The sequence below is a fragment of the Culicoides brevitarsis genome, chromosome 2 (assembly GCF_036172545.1).
Source record: "Culicoides brevitarsis isolate CSIRO-B50_1 chromosome 2, AGI_CSIRO_Cbre_v1, whole genome shotgun sequence".
In the NCBI taxonomy this organism is placed as follows: domain Eukaryota; kingdom Metazoa; phylum Arthropoda; class Insecta; order Diptera; family Ceratopogonidae; genus Culicoides; species Culicoides brevitarsis.
Genome location: NC_087086.1, coordinates 3,953,989 through 3,972,741, shown reverse-complemented (window position 1 = coordinate 3,972,741; position 18,753 = coordinate 3,953,989). Strand labels below are relative to the sequence as shown.

General features: G+C 26.7%; 1 protein-coding gene across 2 annotated transcripts in view; it reads left to right on the top strand.

Moving 5' to 3' along the window:
* The window catches only part of LOC134830300 (centaurin-gamma-1A), a 49,933-nt gene that overhangs the window by 30,062 nt on the left and 1,118 nt on the right, over positions 1–18,753 (top strand). For both annotated transcript variants that reach the window (XM_063843727.1, XM_063843728.1), the window contains exons 2-6: positions 14,570–14,802; positions 14,865–15,144; positions 16,208–17,623; positions 18,295–18,412; positions 18,481–18,693. In XM_063843727.1, coding sequence (XP_063699797.1) covers positions 14,570–14,802; positions 14,865–15,144; positions 16,208–17,623; positions 18,295–18,412; positions 18,481–18,693 — 2,260 coding nt within the window. The remainder of the gene's footprint in view (positions 1–14,569; positions 14,803–14,864; positions 15,145–16,207; positions 17,624–18,294; positions 18,413–18,480; positions 18,694–18,753) is intronic.

The window sequence follows — 18,753 nt, the reverse complement described above, 5'->3', positions numbered from 1 at the left end:
TTAAATAAAATAAATTTTAAAATAAAAATTAAATAAAATAACTTTTAAAATAAAAATTATATAAAATATCAATTTTGGACAAAAAAAATATTTTATAACTTACCCTATTATCTTCCATTTCACAAAAAATCGACATAAAAATCCGGAACTCACGTGCTCCTGCATCTCTCTTTGTCTCCAAGGGGTTAACTCATTGGGTTAATTTCAATTACAATCACTTGGCAATAAAATAATTGAATTATTAGACATATATTAGGTGCATCTGTAATAGAAATTTGTACATTTGGTGTGATAAAACATGTAAATATCTCTCTTTCTCTATAATTTAAACAAAAATTTAGTTTTTAGTTTCCGAGTTTAGGACAATTTAATTAAATCTAATGACTTTGGCACACCTTATACGTCGATAACGGGCGTCAGCGACGCGGTCTGTTTCACAATAATTGTACTTATTCCGTATAAGGTCTGCCAAAATCGGGGGAAATCAATACGCTTCTTATTATTTATTATTTCTTCTTTTAGTTTATAATTTTACGTTTTTTTAATTTATTTAAGGTATTAGGCTTGAATTATACGAACGAACGAACGTGACACTCGAAACAAGGTCGACATGCATTTTTGACGGAGCACAACGACGACGTGATGTTTCGTCAAAATTCGGTCAAAAATGGACAAATTCACAGTCATCGGTAGTTAATTAATCAAAAAATTCAAGTTCACCCTCAATTCGTGCGATTTATTCGCCAGCATGATATCTTATCTCCGTGTTTTTGTTTTATTTTCGGGGTATTTATAGCAAAAATGTTAAATATTTATATACGACGAACGATGAAAACAAAGTGTCACATCGTTCACGAGGCATTTCGTTGTTGATGGTAATGACGATAAATCCTTGTCATTTATTTTTTTGCTGCTTTTCATTAGTTGATGCGCAATTTCAAACGTTCTATGGGCATGGCGCGATAGAAATTACTCTGCAATGATAATTTCTTCGGTCAATAAATGAGCGTCCTTCAGTCGAGCTTGTCTATCAATGTCGTAAATTCATCACTGAACGTCTCAATTGTGAAATTCTTCCATTTTTGGCTAATAAGCTCGTTAGCGACGCATATCAGGTGTCTTTGTTTCCTCTAAAAAATTTGAAAAAATCAAAATTTACGACTTTCAAGCGGATAAATTACTCGAGTGGGCAGCGACACGACTTTAATTAACTCCGTAAACGACAAAAAATGTAACCTGCTTCGATTTTTGAGTAAGGTAAGGTTTGTTTATGTTGCTTGGCGTATGATAGAAATGCGCTTCCTACACTCTGTGGCGCCTTATTTCCTCGCTACGCTCATTCTTGCTGCTTCTGAAAGCAAAAATAAAATTATGAATCACAGAATTACGACAATTTTTGTAGGTAAATGCAAACCTTGATCTGCTAAAATAAAAATTAACGCCCACATGCGATAAAAGATGATTGTTCGCACTGCAACACAATACATTTATTGGCTTATTGTCATCGAAAAAAGTCGTTACCACACTTTATTGTGATATTTTTGCCTATTTTATCGACATAATCCCGAGTCACAGTCAAATATTTAATTTAGAAATGATTTAATGCTGAAATTAAACGAAAAAAAGATGAAAGGAAGAGGTGTTAAATGTTATTATTGGCAATATCGCATGCAACATGACACCGAATCTCACGCAAATGCATTTTTACAATCGAATTTAATTAATTCTCCGGAGTTTTGCCTCCTCCGCAGCAGTCAGAGGCTGCAACGAGAAGAGAAAAGACAATAAATCATCGAGATTGGTCTTCCTTTTAATTTTTCTCGAGTGTCTTTATCATGCGACTCTCCATAAATCATTAATTTGCGTGCAAAAATCCGAAAAAAAAGTTCCCAGGTGACAAAACGCGCCTTTTTTTACGTCTTTTTACCTTTTTGTGCGTACTACATTGTAAGACACGTGCTTAGTTTTATGATTTATTTCACATGTTTCGTCTTTTTCTTCTGTTTTCTCGTTTTTTTGTTCCATTTCGATGAATGTGTCGTGTGGCATTTGCTCCAATTGTGTCATCATTTGTAATTTTTACCTAAAAAAAAAAATTATTTGAGAGTCCGAAAAATTGATTAATGTACTTTTTTCTAAACAATTACCATTAATTACACTTTTTTGACACAATTTCGGGAGGCAAGAAATCTTTCATCACTCTGAAGATTAATAATCCAAAAAAAATTGAACAAAAAAAAATTTGACTTCCTGTCCTCGTAAATAATATTCCTCGAACGATGACTCGAAGCTGAAAAAAATAAATAAAAATTATTTTGCATATCAATGCTTGAAGAAAATGTTAACCAAGTGTTCAAACATGAAAAAATATAAAAAATAAATATTAAGAATGTCGTGCATGAAAGAATAAAGAAATTATATAAAAACCAAACATGAACCAATAAATGTTCTATTTTACTACTTCTTCTTCGTCGTTTTTTTCTTCAATTGCGTTTTAACTCCTTCGTTACTTTTTTTGTTAAATAATACTTTGAATAATGAATAGAAGTAGTTGTTGTTGTTAGTCGGTAAGAATGGAATTTTTTTTGTAGATAAGTGTTGGAGATAGACTAATTTTTAACTTTTTGTGTATGGTTTTTGTAGAAAATTTACTTCTCGTACTTTATAACTTTTTACTTGGTGTAGATTAATTGAAATTATTTTTCAGACAATTTTTTTTAAATAAAAATTTTTTTTTTTTTGTAAAATTTTTGAATATTTTTTATGGTATTTTTAAAATTTAATTTAATTTATTATTTATTTAATTTTTACTTTATTTTTTATTAAACTATTTTTTATTAAATTTATTAAGTTTATTTATTTTTTTTTTTTTCATAAAAATAATTTTTAATTAATTTTTGTATCATAAATATTAATATAAAAAAATATCAATTTTTAATTTAAAATTTTAAGTTTATTATTAATTATTATTATTTTTTTATTTATTTATTAGAAAATTTTATTTTATTTTCATATTTGGTGATTTGTGAAATTTTCAATAATTATTTTATTTATTTTTTTTTTTTTTTTTTTAAAAAAAAAATTTACTTAAAAAATAAAAATTTTTAACTTTAAAATAAAAAAAAAAAATATTTGAAAATTTATTAAAAAATTATTTAATTTAAAAAATTAAACTTTAAAAATTTTATTAAAATTAATTATTTTAAAAAACTATTCAATAATTATTTCAAATAATTAACTTTAAAATTAAAAATTAAAATTAATTAAAAATAAAAAAATTAAAATAGCTGAAAATATAAAATTCGTACGAGAAACATTTACTTTTTACAATTTTTTTATCATATAGCTCTATCATAGCAAGTAAATAATAATAATGAACATAAACATTAAACATTTGAACAACATTAACGAGCAGCAAGAAGTTCTTTAAACTCGTTCTACTTACACTTCAATAACATTTCTTGCTTTGTTTCGGACTTTTTTCTATCATTCGACTTTTTTCCTCTTCTTCTAAACTTAAATGCTAACGGGAAATTTTATTATTATTATTTACCATAAAATTTATTGGACCTCCTTAAATAGAGCAATCCACTCGAAGACAATACTTTTTATTATTTCTTATGATTTATTTATAATAATAAACACAAACAATTGCTCCGATTTTCTATTTCTTTTGTCTCGTTCTGTTATTATTTTGACCTTTTATGCATCCTCTCTCTGCCATTTGAGGGAAATTTGGTCAATTCAATGAAAATAACGAAACGCATAAAAACACTTCATGGGACATAAAATTTCGAAGAAGACCCCTTATCTGCATTCCGAGACCACTTAAGAATTAAAGATACCGGATCGGAATGTTTTTATGTCCTGAAGGTGAAGAAACAACAAAAACTGGAATACATTAAAAAAAATTGTTGTTCGAAAAATATCATCATCCATGTGGAACGTCTAAAGCATAACAATCGTTTAACGAAGGTTATTTTGTTATGATTTTCAAGCCAGAAACCGTCTTTTGAATAAAATTTTTCGGTTTCTAACTCTATTTCCGATTAAAACGAATAAAAACGTTCGAGTTGTGAAATCTCACCGTCGACATGACGCGGAGAAATGTAAATTAAAAGTAATTATAATAATCATGTGTAAAACAATAGGGGGAAGTATTTACCTTGACGATGCCCTAAAATGCGAAAAAACTTTCATGATTTAGTTTTTTTTTTCGACTTTTGGATGATTTCTGGGTCGCTCGAGAGAGAGATCTGGATTAACATGTCATTGAACTTAATTACTTTTGAAATATTTGAAATACAATAAAAGAGTTGAAGAACAGATCTAATGCAATGATAAAAGTCATTGAGTACACTTACGATATAAGTGCAAAGTAATGATTTCCCTTGAGAAACGCGGGAGAGGCGAATTCCATAACGATTCATCGATAATCATTACACCAGACGTTATTTCAGGGAATTTTTATCGTACTTACACTGTTAAAAATATAAATTTTTCGAAAATTTTTAATAATTTTTTATGTAAATAAATAACTTTGTATTGAAAACAATTAAATCTAACCTCAAAAAATATAAAAAACTTAAATTTTTATATTTTTGAGGTTAATTTTAATCATTTTCGATGCAAATTTGTTCGAAGAACATCAATATATTTTTAAAAAAATATTTAACGGACAATTTTTAAATTGACAGATGTCAAAATTTTAAATTTTTGGAAAATTTTGAGGTTATATTTGTTATTTTTGATTAAAGTTCGTTTATAAAACGTCAGAATTTTTACTTGACTTTCTAATTTTTGATCTCAATCGAAATTTCTGACGTTTTATGAAAAAACTTTCATCAAAAATATAAAACATAACCTTAAAAATTAAAAAAAAAATCCAAATTTTGACATCTGTCAATTCAAAAATTGTCCGTTAAATAAAATTTTTGAATATTTTAATGATCTCTGAACATTTTTGGATTAAAAATGAATAAATTTAATCTCAAAAGCATAAAAATTTCAGTTTTTTGTACTTTTTGAGGTTATGTATAAACATTTTTATACAAATTTGTTAATTTATATGAAATTTATAAAAAAAAAATTCAAAAACTTTAACTTTCTTACCTTAAAAAAATTTCTTTAAGATAAAAATTTATAACAGTGTACCTTCTGCATCTTGAATGCACTCAATGCTCCAATTACGATAAATTTAAAAATAAATAAATATAATGACGTCGATGCCATTCCTCTCGATGCACTTTGTAGTCTACGTGATTTATGTCGATTGGATTATTATCGCTTCGTGCATTAAACGCCAGACAAGTTTTCATCCTAAAATAAAAAAAAAACATTAATCATACTAATTCTTCACAGACCAGAGAAACGTAAAATTAATGACAATAAATTCGTCAAAAAATCATTTAAAATTGAATAAATTGCTCGTGAGACCGAAAAATTCACCGTTACATCCCTCCGTCAATTAATTTTTGAAGGCAAGGAGGGAACCTGAAAAAAAAAATTAAATAAAACAAAAACATCCCAAGACAAGAACGGAGGAAGGTTTTGTTTGTAATTAATAAATATTTTTAAATTCTTACCTTCGTATTTACATTTGACACACGATTCACATCTGCTTGAGCAAACAACGAGCATTGACAAGACGACATGAATTCATTAAAAGTCTCTCTTCGTCTCCCTCCTGTGGAAGAAACAAAAAAAAAAGTTGTTTAGACGAAAAAACAAGTTCTGATTATGATTTTTGACCATCAAATACCCATTTCATGTGATAAGTACATGTCATGTCGTCTTTACATTTTTATTTATTTGCCCGCTTTGATGAAATGGTAAAAAAAGACATCGAAAGGGTCTGCAAATAAATATTAAAAAAAGAGGTTGGAACGGAAAAAAGATATCACCGTCTTGGACTTTCTTGACCCCTTTCGATTGTCATTTTCATAAGTAGCCCATGCTTGTTAAACATCACAATAAATGTGTTTATTTAAGTTTTTTGTTGTTGTTTTTATTACAAACAAACATTTCCATCTAAATTTACATCGTAACCGAGTTGTGCAAATAGATTTTGACAGATAAGATCGTTAACAAGCACAAAAGAAGGTGACATGATGGAAAAAATTATCAGTAAATTACACGTTTTATTGTTTCGACGTCTCTTGTTTTGTATTTCCTCATGCGATTCGCATGCAAAGATGATGATATGGTATGATAATTTCTTTGTAAAAAGGGATTGTCGTTTCTTCGAAAGAATGAAATTGGCGTGTTTGACAATGATGTAAAAAATAAAAAAAGAAGAGTTGAGAAAGGGCGGAAATTTTTATTTTTAAAAAAAATTTCAATTTAAAATAAGTTTTTTTTTATAAAAAAAAAAATTGTTTAAAAAAAATTTAATTTGCTAATTTTTTTTATTGATTTTTCAATAATTTTTTTTTTTTTTTTTTGAAAAATCTATGTTGTAAGATTTTTAATTTATTTTTGAAAATATTAATAAATATTTTAAAAAATAAATTATTTATTAAATTAAATATTTAAATTAATAAAATTAAATTAATAATTAAATAATAAAAAAAATTATTTGAAAATTTAATAAAAAAAAATATTTTGAAAATTTATAAAAAAAATATATTGAAAAATTATAAAAAAATAAAATATTTACCCATTAAATTTAATTAATTTTAATAAGTTAAAATTAAATAAAAAAATTTTAATTTTTCTTTAAAAAATTTTTTTTTCGAAAAAACAACAATTTAAAAATAATTTTAAATAATTAAAAAAAAATGTTAAAAAATTTTAAATTATAAATGAAAATAATATTGGAAATAAAAAAAATTATATTTCTGAATTTTTTTTAAATTTTTAAAGTTAATAATAATTTTTATAAAAAATCTTTAATTAAAAACGACGAAAGTACGATCAAAAATAAATTATAAAAAAAAATAATTAAAAAAAAACTCACCTAACTATTTAATTTCCGAATTAACTCTTTATTAATTCTCATGTAAATTGCAAGTCAACACCGGGATGAACTTCCTTTCTTGACACAAAAAAAAATCCATTGAAAAGGTGTAAATCACATAATTTTAATTTTTTTTTTGTATTTTTTCATTCAGGTTCATATCCTCGTCGACACTTGAGAAAAACCGGATCTTCCTTTGATTAAATTTTTATTTCATTAACACGACGACGACGACGACACGCTTGCCCGTATAAAACTTGACTTTATGATTCTTTTGATTCATGTTCGCTCAGATGGCGGCACATTTTGTCAAGGGCAATTTGGCGAATAACTGCCAGATTTTCAGACAGGAAACCATAAAAATTGTGTAAAAATAACGTTAACAATAAATTTTTTGGTGAAACCATAACAAATTTTCGACAAAAATCTGCATAACGCGTCTTTTGGCTGCCAAATCGCCAGCATTTTTTTTTTTTGCTTAAAAAAAGTTTTATTGCACCCATATGAATTTTCGGGAACAAGTTCTCACGTTAAACTTGATTTCATGCAAATTTGCACAGAAAAAAACGTTAAATTTGTTTCTAATCCTTAAGAATTTTTTTTATTTGTCATTTTTGACGACAATTTTTCACGAAGGCAAACCTTTGTTCGCAAAAATTACGCAATTTAAAGGCAATAAATCACGGGTAGGGACATTATTTGTCTAATTTAACGCACATTTACCATGAAAAATGTGATATTTTTTATTATTTATTTAATGAAGACGGTCCCTCTCTTCATTCACTTTTTTATTCGCACTGGACATGGCAAATAATTGAGAGTAACTAAGGATTTATTTATCGCAATTGTATGTAGATTTAATTTCGATTTGGATGAATTTTGCCTTTTTTTTCACTGACAAGAAATTTGTCATGCAGATTTACGAGATTTGATGAAAAATTGCTCGGAAAAAATTAAATAAATAAAAAAAAGTTACGTAAAATTTTTGCATTGTCATTTTTTTTTTCGTTTACGTGAACGGGAGTTAACAAAAAATCACGTAAGAGAGGTAGAAAAAAATATTTTGTTTGCTTTTCTAATCTCTCTTCCGATATGTTGCGATTTTTTTCTCTCTTTCGTATCATTGTTTAAATAAATAATCGTAAATAACAAAAAAAAAAATATGAGATGGATAAAAAATATTGAATAAATAAATAAATATAAAAAAATCATTCAAATGTCAAAAATTGAATGATAAATTATTTATTGTTGGTTTGGATCACGAGACGTTATTAAATATTATTATTTTTTTTATTTTATTAATAAGGCTGAAGCAATTATGATTTTTTTTCCTTTTTAAATTTTATTTTTTATATTTTTTGAAATTATTTTCGAATTTATTAGTTTTTAAATTAATTAATTATTTTTTTAAATAAAAAATAAAAATTTAATTATTTTAAGAAATTAATTTAATTCTTAATTTAATTAATTTAAAAAATTATTTTTAATTTAAAAAAAAAATTCAAATTTAATTATTAAAAATTTTTCAAAAATTATTAAATTTTCATTTTTTTTTATTAAAATTAATTATTTTTTTTTAAATAATTAAATATTTATTTTTTTTATTAAATTTTTAATTAAAAAAATGAAAAAAATTAAAAAAAAAATATATAAATAAAAGTAAACATTATAAAAAATAATAAATTATTAAAAATAAAACTTTAAAAATTTTTGTTAATTGTATCCGCCTAAAAAATCTCAAATGATATATAAAGTGAGTGAGCGTTACAATTAATAAATTATGATTTTTTCTCTTTCATATCAAAAATAATAATAAAATAATAAATAATAAAAAAAAAAGTTTTATGGAAAGAAAAGTGAAATTCTTACTTTCATTCATCATTATTTAATTTTTTCTTGTTTTCGCATCGCACTCATGTTCAATGTCGGAGATCGCCAACCAAAAAACGACGAAACGTGATCACTTTTGTTTTTACCCAAAAAACGAAACAAAATTACTTACCGGTTAATTTAATTATTTGCCGTATGATGAATCTCTGTCTGGAAATTTCGCTAAAATGTTATCATTAAAGGTTTTTTTTTGCAGCGAAAAGAAAGTTGCGGACATGTCTCGATCTCATAATGAATGCAAAAAGCAAAGAAAAAAAAATGATAACAAGAAATGTTGAAGAGAACGAGCAAACAAGCGACGAAAAGAGAGTCAGTGAGAGGTTGTTATGCAAAAGAAAAGTACACTTGAGACGTGCATAAAAACTGCATTCATTCATTAAAAATATTTTGTAATGAAACTGTTTCGCATGCGTTCGTTCATGCAAAGAGCTTTGAAGCTGTAGACACATAAATTATTTAGTGAAGCAAGAAAACGAGTGATGTGATGGCAAAGAAGAGATTGAATTCACAGTTCAGACTACAAGTTCATGTTTTTTTTTTGTTCCGCGTGTTTCTCGCTGCGGTCTATTTCCGCTAAAGGCAAAGTGAAAAATATTGATTATTTATTATCATCATCGCAGTAATAATTATGAATGGCACTTCCTTTAAGGTTTGTTTGGCGTTTAAACGACAGATGATGATAATTAAAAGAAGAAACTTTGTAAAAAAAGGAAAATATTTATGTTGACTTTGTGTAAATAAATTAATAAATAATGTTTAAAGAGGATGGCGCTTTCGATGAAATTTGAGATGAAATTTAATTTTTTAACAATTTTTAATATTTAGAAAAAAATTATTTTTTTATTTTTCAAAGAATTTAAAACAAAAAAAAATTTTTTTTTTTTAATTTTTTTGTAAATTTTAATTTTAAGAAAACTTAAAAAAATTTTTTTTTCCTTTTTTAATTCATTTAAATTTAATTTATTAATTTAAAAAAAAATATATTTTTTCTACAATTTAAATATTTTTTTTTAGTCTAAAATAATAATTTTTCGTTTTTTTTTATTCCGAGAATTCCATATTGAATTTAATATTTTTAAACTTTATTAAAAAAAATTTTAAATAAATTTCTTAAATTTTTTAAAAATTTTTTATAAAAAAAAAATTTTTTATTTTTTTTAAAAAAATATAAAAAAAAATTTCTAATTTTTTTGAAAAAAAAAAATTTTTTTTTTAAATAAAAAATTATTTTTTTCTAATTAAAAAAAGATTTTTTTCTTAAAATAAAAATTAAGTTAAAAAATATTTTAAAATGCAAAAAAAAAATTAAATAAAAAAATTTAAAAAAAATAAAAAATCAAATTTTTGTTGAATTTAAATAAATTAAATTTTTTAAATAAAAAAAATATTTTAAATTTTCTGAATTAAAAAAAATTTTTTTTTTTAAATTTTTCTATTAATTTTAAAATAAAATTTTATATTCTTTTTATTTAAATTAAAAAAATAATTTTCGTGTACATTTTCGCTCAAATTTCAAGAACAAATTCAAAAACCAACGTTTTTTAATGAACCCACATGTTCTTCCTGATACACAAAACCTCAACTTGAAATTCAAGAAATCACTGTTGTTGTAACGAAAATTCGCCAAATTTAGCACAAGGACACGTATCCATATAAATTTCATCAACATCAACAAAAAATCGTTTATAAATAAACACATTGAACGTATATTGACAATAACAACAAACAAAAAAAGTAAAAGCTGATTTGGCGAATTATTTACAACAAATATAAATAGAACACATGACAAACAACAAAAATATCAAGTAAAAGTAATAATGATCGATTTTTTGATGCTTTTGTTGTTTTTTTGGTATTCAAACGAAATTTTTTACTCGCATTGTTCGCTTTTGGTGCCAATACAAACAAAAATTAAGAAAATAATAACATGACACGAGGATATTTTTTTTTGTATTCTTAAAAAAAAAATAATAAAAAAATTTTATTTTATTTACTATTCATGACGTGAACATTTTTCTGCAGAACAGTTTGCGGTAAAAATTTCTTCAAGAGAGCAGATGCAGTGCCAAAAAAATTTTTTTTTTTATGAAAAAATAGAATTAAGAATAAATGTCGTGTGTCCAGTAAATTATTTAAAAATTTTATTTACAAGAAAAAAAAACTTCATTGCGTCATTTTAATTTTTTGTCGATTCTGAGTACGAAAGAAATTAAAGAAAATTTATTTATATTTTTTTTAATCCGAAAATCACATGATAATTTTTATTTTTTGCTCGTGAGGTGACAGTTTGTCTCTCTCGCTCGACATTTCTCATCATTTCTAATTTATTTTGTGAATTTTTGACTACCGAAAGACATAAAATGACACGAAAAGTAGTTCATAGCAATAAATTTGGGTGACAGGAAATAATTGTGTTTCGGATTTGTTTCGTTACGGTCCAGAAATAAATAACTTTCGCATCCCTCAGGTCAAGGTGAAAGTAAGTAAGAGTCGGAAACGGACAACAAAGACCCTCAAAAATGTATTTTTCTATTTTTTTCCGGCAAATTAAGGGGGATCATGTCCTGTCTCCTGAAAAAAATCATTATTTTCGGAGAAATTTATGACATTTCTTGTGAATTGTAAAGAAATCTTCAGAAAAATCCGAGAGATTTAATTCAATTTCAATTGTTATCGTTATTTATGGGACAGTTTTAGAGACTCCGCACTGATTAAATCCTCGTTACGACATGAAATTTTTGTTGCGATGGGAATTTTCGGAGTGACATGACAAGAACATGACACGCCAGTCGGTAAACTCGTTTAAAATTAGTGATTTGTAAGACATTTGTAGCGTGAAATGAAACGTTTTGTCCCATTTTCGGCCGTCATCGCGTCGAAAGTCTTCGTGAAAGGGACAGAAATCGATGACGCTGCAAAAAATTATTCAAAATTTTAATTTTTATGAACTTCTTGACGAAAAAAAATTAAAAATTCTCACCTATTACAAGATCCGAGGCGTGGTTTCATCTTCAACTCACCTCAAGTTGTCACTGTAATGAACATATTTAACGTAAATTGCAAGAAGAATTATATTTTTTAATAAAAAAAGGGGGCAGATGGTCCAAAAATTACACTAAGCGGCAGATAATGAATAAATTTTCTGCTTCTACATGCGACATTTTCAACAATACAGTCTCTTTCTTATAAGAATTCGCTCACATGAGCATGTTTATTTATTCATATTACCTTCCGAACGCTCCTGAGTGTCATGCCGTGCAACGAGAACAGCAGAAAAGGAAGAAACCACATAACATTTATTGCTTGCATATGTTTCCTCGGTACTTTTGGTTACGAATTTCGTCGTCTCTCGTGTACTTTTCTCCTTTTTTTCATCAAATTCCGACCAAAAGCATGTTCCTTGTGTACTTTTATTAATCTCAAATGGGCGATAAAAGCATCCTTGTTTGGTCCAAAAGTACTCCGTAATTGATTAAAAATTATTTTCTTTTCAATTTTCTCACAAAGTCTCGTACGAGGGGCTTGAGAAACGAAAAAAAAAATGAACAAACCTCAAGTGGTTCTTCAGTCAAATAAAAATGAGTTGAGAGCAAGAAAAAATCAATCAATGCAAGAATTTTTTAATAGAAAAATAATAACAAAAGTAAATAAAGCGGAAGAACAAACAACAATCGTCTTGAAAAAAAAATTGAAGGTCGTGTTTGATTAAAAACTTAGATAAAAGTTAATAGTTTTCTTTCGGAGATGCGTATCGACGAAATGATTGGAATTGTATTTGACAGTGATCTGATCTCTTATCGCCCGAGTTCTTTGTTGTGATTATTTTGTACTTTTTTTTGTAATTGCATAGGGGTAGATGTTGCAATTTTTTTCTTTAATGGGTTCTTTTGAAGATGGAATGAAGAAAATTAACCCATTCTTGACGAGATTTGAAGTTTAAGCTTTTGATGAGACAACATTTCTGAAAATAATAAGAAAAAAATAATTAAAATCTTCAAAAATTTGAAAATTTTGACAGCTGTCAATTCAAAAAATTTCCGTTAAAATATTATTCTTCTCATTTCGATAAGAATTTTAAAATTTATTTAATTTTTAAAACTAAAATAATAAAAAAAATTTAAATCCTGAAAAAAATTAAAAATATGACATCTGTCAGTTTAAAAAAAAAGTTCGTTAAATTATTTTTTTTTTTATTAAAAAAAATAAAATTTTGTTCGCATTGAAGAATCAATTATTTGAAAAATATAAGAAAAAAATCTTAAAATAATAAAAAAATAAAATTTTAAAAGCTGTCAATTAAAAAAAAAAAATAATAATAATTTGAACTAAAAAATTAAGTATATTTTTAATGAAAAATTCATAAAATTTAAATTTAAAACATTTTTTAATTTTTTTTATAATTTAAAAAATGAAAATTAAATTATTTAAATAATTTTTTAATTAAAAATTTAGTTTAATTAATTTAATTAAAATTAAAAAAATTCAAAATTATTTTTTTAATAATTAAAAAAAATTAAATTAAATTAATTTTTTTAAAAAATAAATATAACTTAATAAATTAATTTTTATTTAAAAAAAAAATTAATTTAATTTAATTTTTTAATTCAATTTTTAATTTTTTTAATAAATAAATAAATAAAAATTAAATAATTTTGATAAATTTAAATTAAATTTTATTTAAAATATTTTTTTAATATCTACCAAATTTTAAACTTTAAAAATTATCAAAAATTTATTTTCACATTTTTTTCGTGTTCCAATTTTTTTTAATATTGCGTTAGAACGTATGTTACATAACTATGTAATAAAGGGTTTTGCCTTGTTAAACAAACAAGACTCGTCATCGTCTTACTCACTCAAGCATCACGGAACGCCACTTTTTAATATTTAAAACTCATAAATATTCAATAAAATTCAATTTTAACAAGTTTTCACTTCTTCTTCCTCTTGACTTTTTTTTCGACAACCACAAGAATTGTGCTCACGGTTGTCACGGGAGAACCATATGATATTTCTTGCGTCTTGTGCTTGAGTGATCTTCATTTACCTAAAAAAATATTTATCGTAAACCACAATTACAGAAACTTGTGTGCATCCTAATTTATTGCCGTATATTTTTTTTTTATTTTCATTTAATTGCATGGTCGATCAAGAATTCGCTGAGGCATGCATTTTTTTTTCATTTTTCATAACGTTGCGTTATTATTTTGTTTTTTATTAAATAATTCAATAAAAGAAATAAAAAAAATTAAATGAATGAGGATTCATGTCAAGTCAAGTAAGGCACAAAAGGACCCTACTAGTCACGTGTTACGCTTGGATTTTTTCGAAGAAAATTGAAGGAACAACCTATAATTACGTTTTTTGTGCCTTTTGTACGGGAATTCGAGGGTATTGTTTTATTTGTGTTGGTAAATAAACACGAAAAAATTGGAGTTTAATCGTTCGAGACACAAAATTGCCGAAAATTTCTTGAAAGGGACGACGTTTAAACGCATTTTTGTGGTTGCGCTTGATGGTCTATCGAAGAAAAAAAGGACAAAAACGTCTTAAACGGCAATTATTGTCCCATTTTTTGATTTCTCTTTCGTTTCGTCGCACAAGTGACAAGTTTTTTGTTATTTTTTACATTAAAAAAAAACATCTGGAGACCAATCCTTTCCTTTTTTCATTTCTTGATTACTTAGTTATTAACTTTTCCTCTGAATTTTTTCATTTCAGATTCCTTTGTGAACAGTCAAGAATGGACCATTTCGCGTGCGGTGCCCGATATTCGTCTCGGCATCGTCGGATCTCTCAGTTCGGGCAAGTCGGCGCTCGTGCATCGCTACTTGACGGGCACTTATATGCAAGAAGAGTCTCCCGAAGGCGGTCGTTTTAAGAAAGAAGTGCAAATAGACAATCAAAGTTATCTTCTGTTGATCAGAGATGAAGGCGGATTGCCAGAATTACAGGTAATTTTCATCCTTTTTTGGCTGAATTTCAATTATTGATCAAAATTTTCGTTTTTTTTTAGTTTGCGGCATGGGTTGATGCAGTAATTTTCGTCTTCAGTTTGGAGAATGAGCAGAGTTTTAATGCAATTTATACATATTACACGAAAATGTCACATTACCGCAATTGCAATGACATCCCGATAATACTTGTGGGCACACAAGATGCCATTAGTGAGCGATCGCCGAGAATTATTGACGATTCGAGGGCGAGGAAACTTGCTGCTGATCTCAGTCGGCGATGTATTTATTATGAAACGTGCGCCACGTATGGATTGAATGTTGAACGAGTGTTTCATGATGGTAAGCATCGTTAAATGAATTTCTTCTGTATCGCTTGAAATGGGATTTAAAAAATTTTTTAAAAATAATTTAAAGGATTTGCTGAAAGAAAAAAATAATTTTCAATTTTAGATTTAATTTAAAAAAAAAAAAATTCATAAAAAAACTGAGTAAAAATTTTATTTAAAAAAAAATAAATAAATATAAAATAAATAAATAAAGAATAGAAAAAAAAATTAAAAATAATTTTTGATTGATTTTTAAAATATGAATTCGAGTATTAAAATAAATTAAATAAGTTTAAAATAAATAAATTTAAATAATAAATAAATTTTAATAAAATAAAATTTTAAAGAATTAAAAAAAAATATATAAAAAATTAAACAGAAGTTTTAAAAAAATAATTAAATAATAATTAATTGAATTAAAAAATATTTAAAAAAAATCTAAAATACTTAAAAAAAAATCTGAGTCGCAGATTTTGATTAAAATTTTTTATTTATAAATTAAAAAAATTACTTTTTAATTGAAATTAATTATTTTAAATTTTTTAAAATATTTTTTTCGCTTGAAAAATTTAAAAAAAAAATTAAAATTAAATTTTTATAAATTTTTTTTTTTTCAATATTTAAAAAAAATTAAAATAATTAAAAATTTAGAAATATTAATATTAAAAAAAATAATTAAAAAAATAATGAAATTTATTTAAAAAATTAAAAAAAAATATTTTTTACCAAAAAATTTCGAGCCCTGTTTGAAAAAGGATACGACACAAATACACACACAGCGCACCGTAACTTTTTATGAAAGGGATGTCTGTGATTTGGAATGCCATACAACTCTGTATGTCTGTGTGTGAGCGTAAAAAAGTACATGTTGTTGTGTATGCAGCTGGCTTTTTGTTGTTGAAAACAGTACCAACGACGACATCACACTCTTCGGCATTTTAAAGGTTTACGATTAAAATTTCAATTAAAATCGCAGTAAATTCGCGAATCGATGCCCTATTTCAAGCGATATTGTGAGAAAATTTTCTACTTTCCCAACATAAAAAACTAAAATCATTTTTTTTAAAACATTTTAGCGTGTCACAAAATTGTGCAACAACGTACGAGTGTGAATAATGTGGTGAATTCGACGCCAAGTAATTCAAGGCCAACGACACCGCAAGGAACGCGCCTCGGATTGGTCTCCGGATATCATCACGGAAACGTGCCGAGTCCCACAAACAACGGTTTTCTCTCGTCTGCGGGCAGTCAGAGTAGCGTTGCGAACACCCAAACGGGCTCGCCGAGTCATCACGCGATGCATGCCGCGAATCTCACCTTACCTCATCGTCATCATTCCTTGTCGTCGTCGACGCATCATCTGCCCTCGAAAATGGCAACAGACTCGCTGATTCAAGCCGAGTCGCGAAATTCGCTCACAAACCAAAAATGGGGCACAATTTCGCATGCGACGTCACAACAAGCGCTTCTTTCGATGTCCGAAAATAACAACATTCCGAAATACCAACCGGAGCAATCGACGTTACATCAAACTTTCGTGATGAGCGACGAGAAAATGGGTCCGCCAGCATCGACGGGCAAAGCTTCGGACAAATCTGACTTACCAACGCCAACAAGTACGCCGACAACGACGCGGAAAAATCGTCGTCGCAGCAATTTGTTCATCCCGTCGAGCAAAAAACAGGAAGAAAAGTTGAAAAATAGCGAAGTTGGCAGTGGGCGTGCAATTCCCTTGAAACAAGGATATCTCTACAAGAAAAGCAACAAGACGCTGAACAAGGAATGGAAGAAGAAATATGTGACACTTTGCGACGACGGGCGATTAACGTACCATCCTTCGTTGCACGATTACATGGATGACGTGCATTGCAAGGTAATTTCGTTGCAATATGTCACCGTCAAGGTTCCGGGTCAGAAACCACGCGGAAGTAAATCCATCATTACCAACAGCAGTATTCTCACGAAAAGTAATCAGGTACTTGCCGATGGGCTCGGACACTTATCCATTGCCAAAGACAAGAACAAACAAAATGCCGACAAAGTACTTCTCACGGGATTCGAGCAATTGCGTGACGGAACGAAGCCAACAAATTCCCAAACGAGTGGCGACGAGGGAATTGCCTTGAGTAACAGCAATAGTCAGAGCTTTATTGGCAGCGACAACAGCAACAGCAAGCTCGATCAAACGCCGAGTGTGAAAAAAAGGCATCGACGCATGAAAAGTAGCGGTTTGAAGAATGGCGATGCGGAGGATCCCGATGGATATGAGTTCTTTATTGTGTCGTTGGATAACAAACAGTGGCATTTTGAGGCGGCGAATTCGGAAGAACGCGACGAATGGGTTGCTGCGATCGAAAATGAGATTTTCAAGTCGTTGCAAGGCGGCGAAAGCACAAAAACGAAACCGCAGAATCCAGCTGATCTTGAATCGATGCAAACGATTAGGCAACGTGTGCCCGGAAATGGCTTTTGTGTCGATTGTGATGCTCCAAGTAAGTATTTTTGATTAAATTGATACGAATTTAAATGTAAAAACTTTGACCAAAATTGTTGAAAAAAAAATTAAATAAGAATTTCATTGAAAATTACTAAAAAATTTTTTAAAAATAATATTCAAACATAAATTTCATACATAATTTTGTTTGATTTTTTTATTTCCTTAATTAAAAATTTAATTTAAAAAATTTTAATTTTAAATTTTTGTTATTTTTTTTTTCAACTCGAAAATTAAAATTTAAAAAAATGGAAAAAACTTCTAAAATTTAAATTAATTTTTTTTTCAACATTTTATTTTATTTGAAAAATTAATTTTTTCTTACATTAAAAAAAATATTTTTTTCTTATATTAAAAAAAATAATTTAATTTAAATATGTAATAATTAAAATAGTTTGAAATTAATATTCTCAAAAAAATTCTAAAAAAAAATTAAAATTAAAAAAAAATATTTTGAATTTTTATTTAAATTATCAAATTAATTAAAAATTTATTAAAATTAAATAAAAAATTTATTCAAAATAATTTAAAAATTTTATCAAAATTTTAATTGAAATTTTATTTTATTTTTTTTTAAATAACAAAAAATCGATAATTTTGGTCAAATTTTAATAATTTTTTTATAAAAAAAAAACAAAAACATTAAATTTTATATTTTTTTCTTTTTAGATCCTGAATGGGCAAGCTTAAATTTGGGAATCCTCATGTGCATTGAATGTTCTGGCATTCACAGAAACCTTGGATCACACATTAGCAAAGTTCGATCGCTTGGATTAGATGAATGGCCGTAAGTTTTGATAACATCCAAAACGAAAAAATAATTTTTTAACAATTTTCTTTCAAAATTTCTTTTAGACCGGGTCACTTGAGTGTAATGTTGGCGATCGGAAACAGTTTGGCAAACTCAGTGTGGGAATCAAACACCGGCGGAAAGTCAAAACCCATTCCAACATCGACGCGAGAGGAGAAAGAAGCGTGGATTCGTGCAAAATACGAATCTAAAGAATTTTTGCCGCCATGCCCTTCGTTACCTCCTGTGAGTCAACAACTCATTGAAGCTGTTGTGAGGTAATTTTTGCATAAAAAATTATTTTTTTAATAATTTTTTAACAAAAAAATTTTAATTTT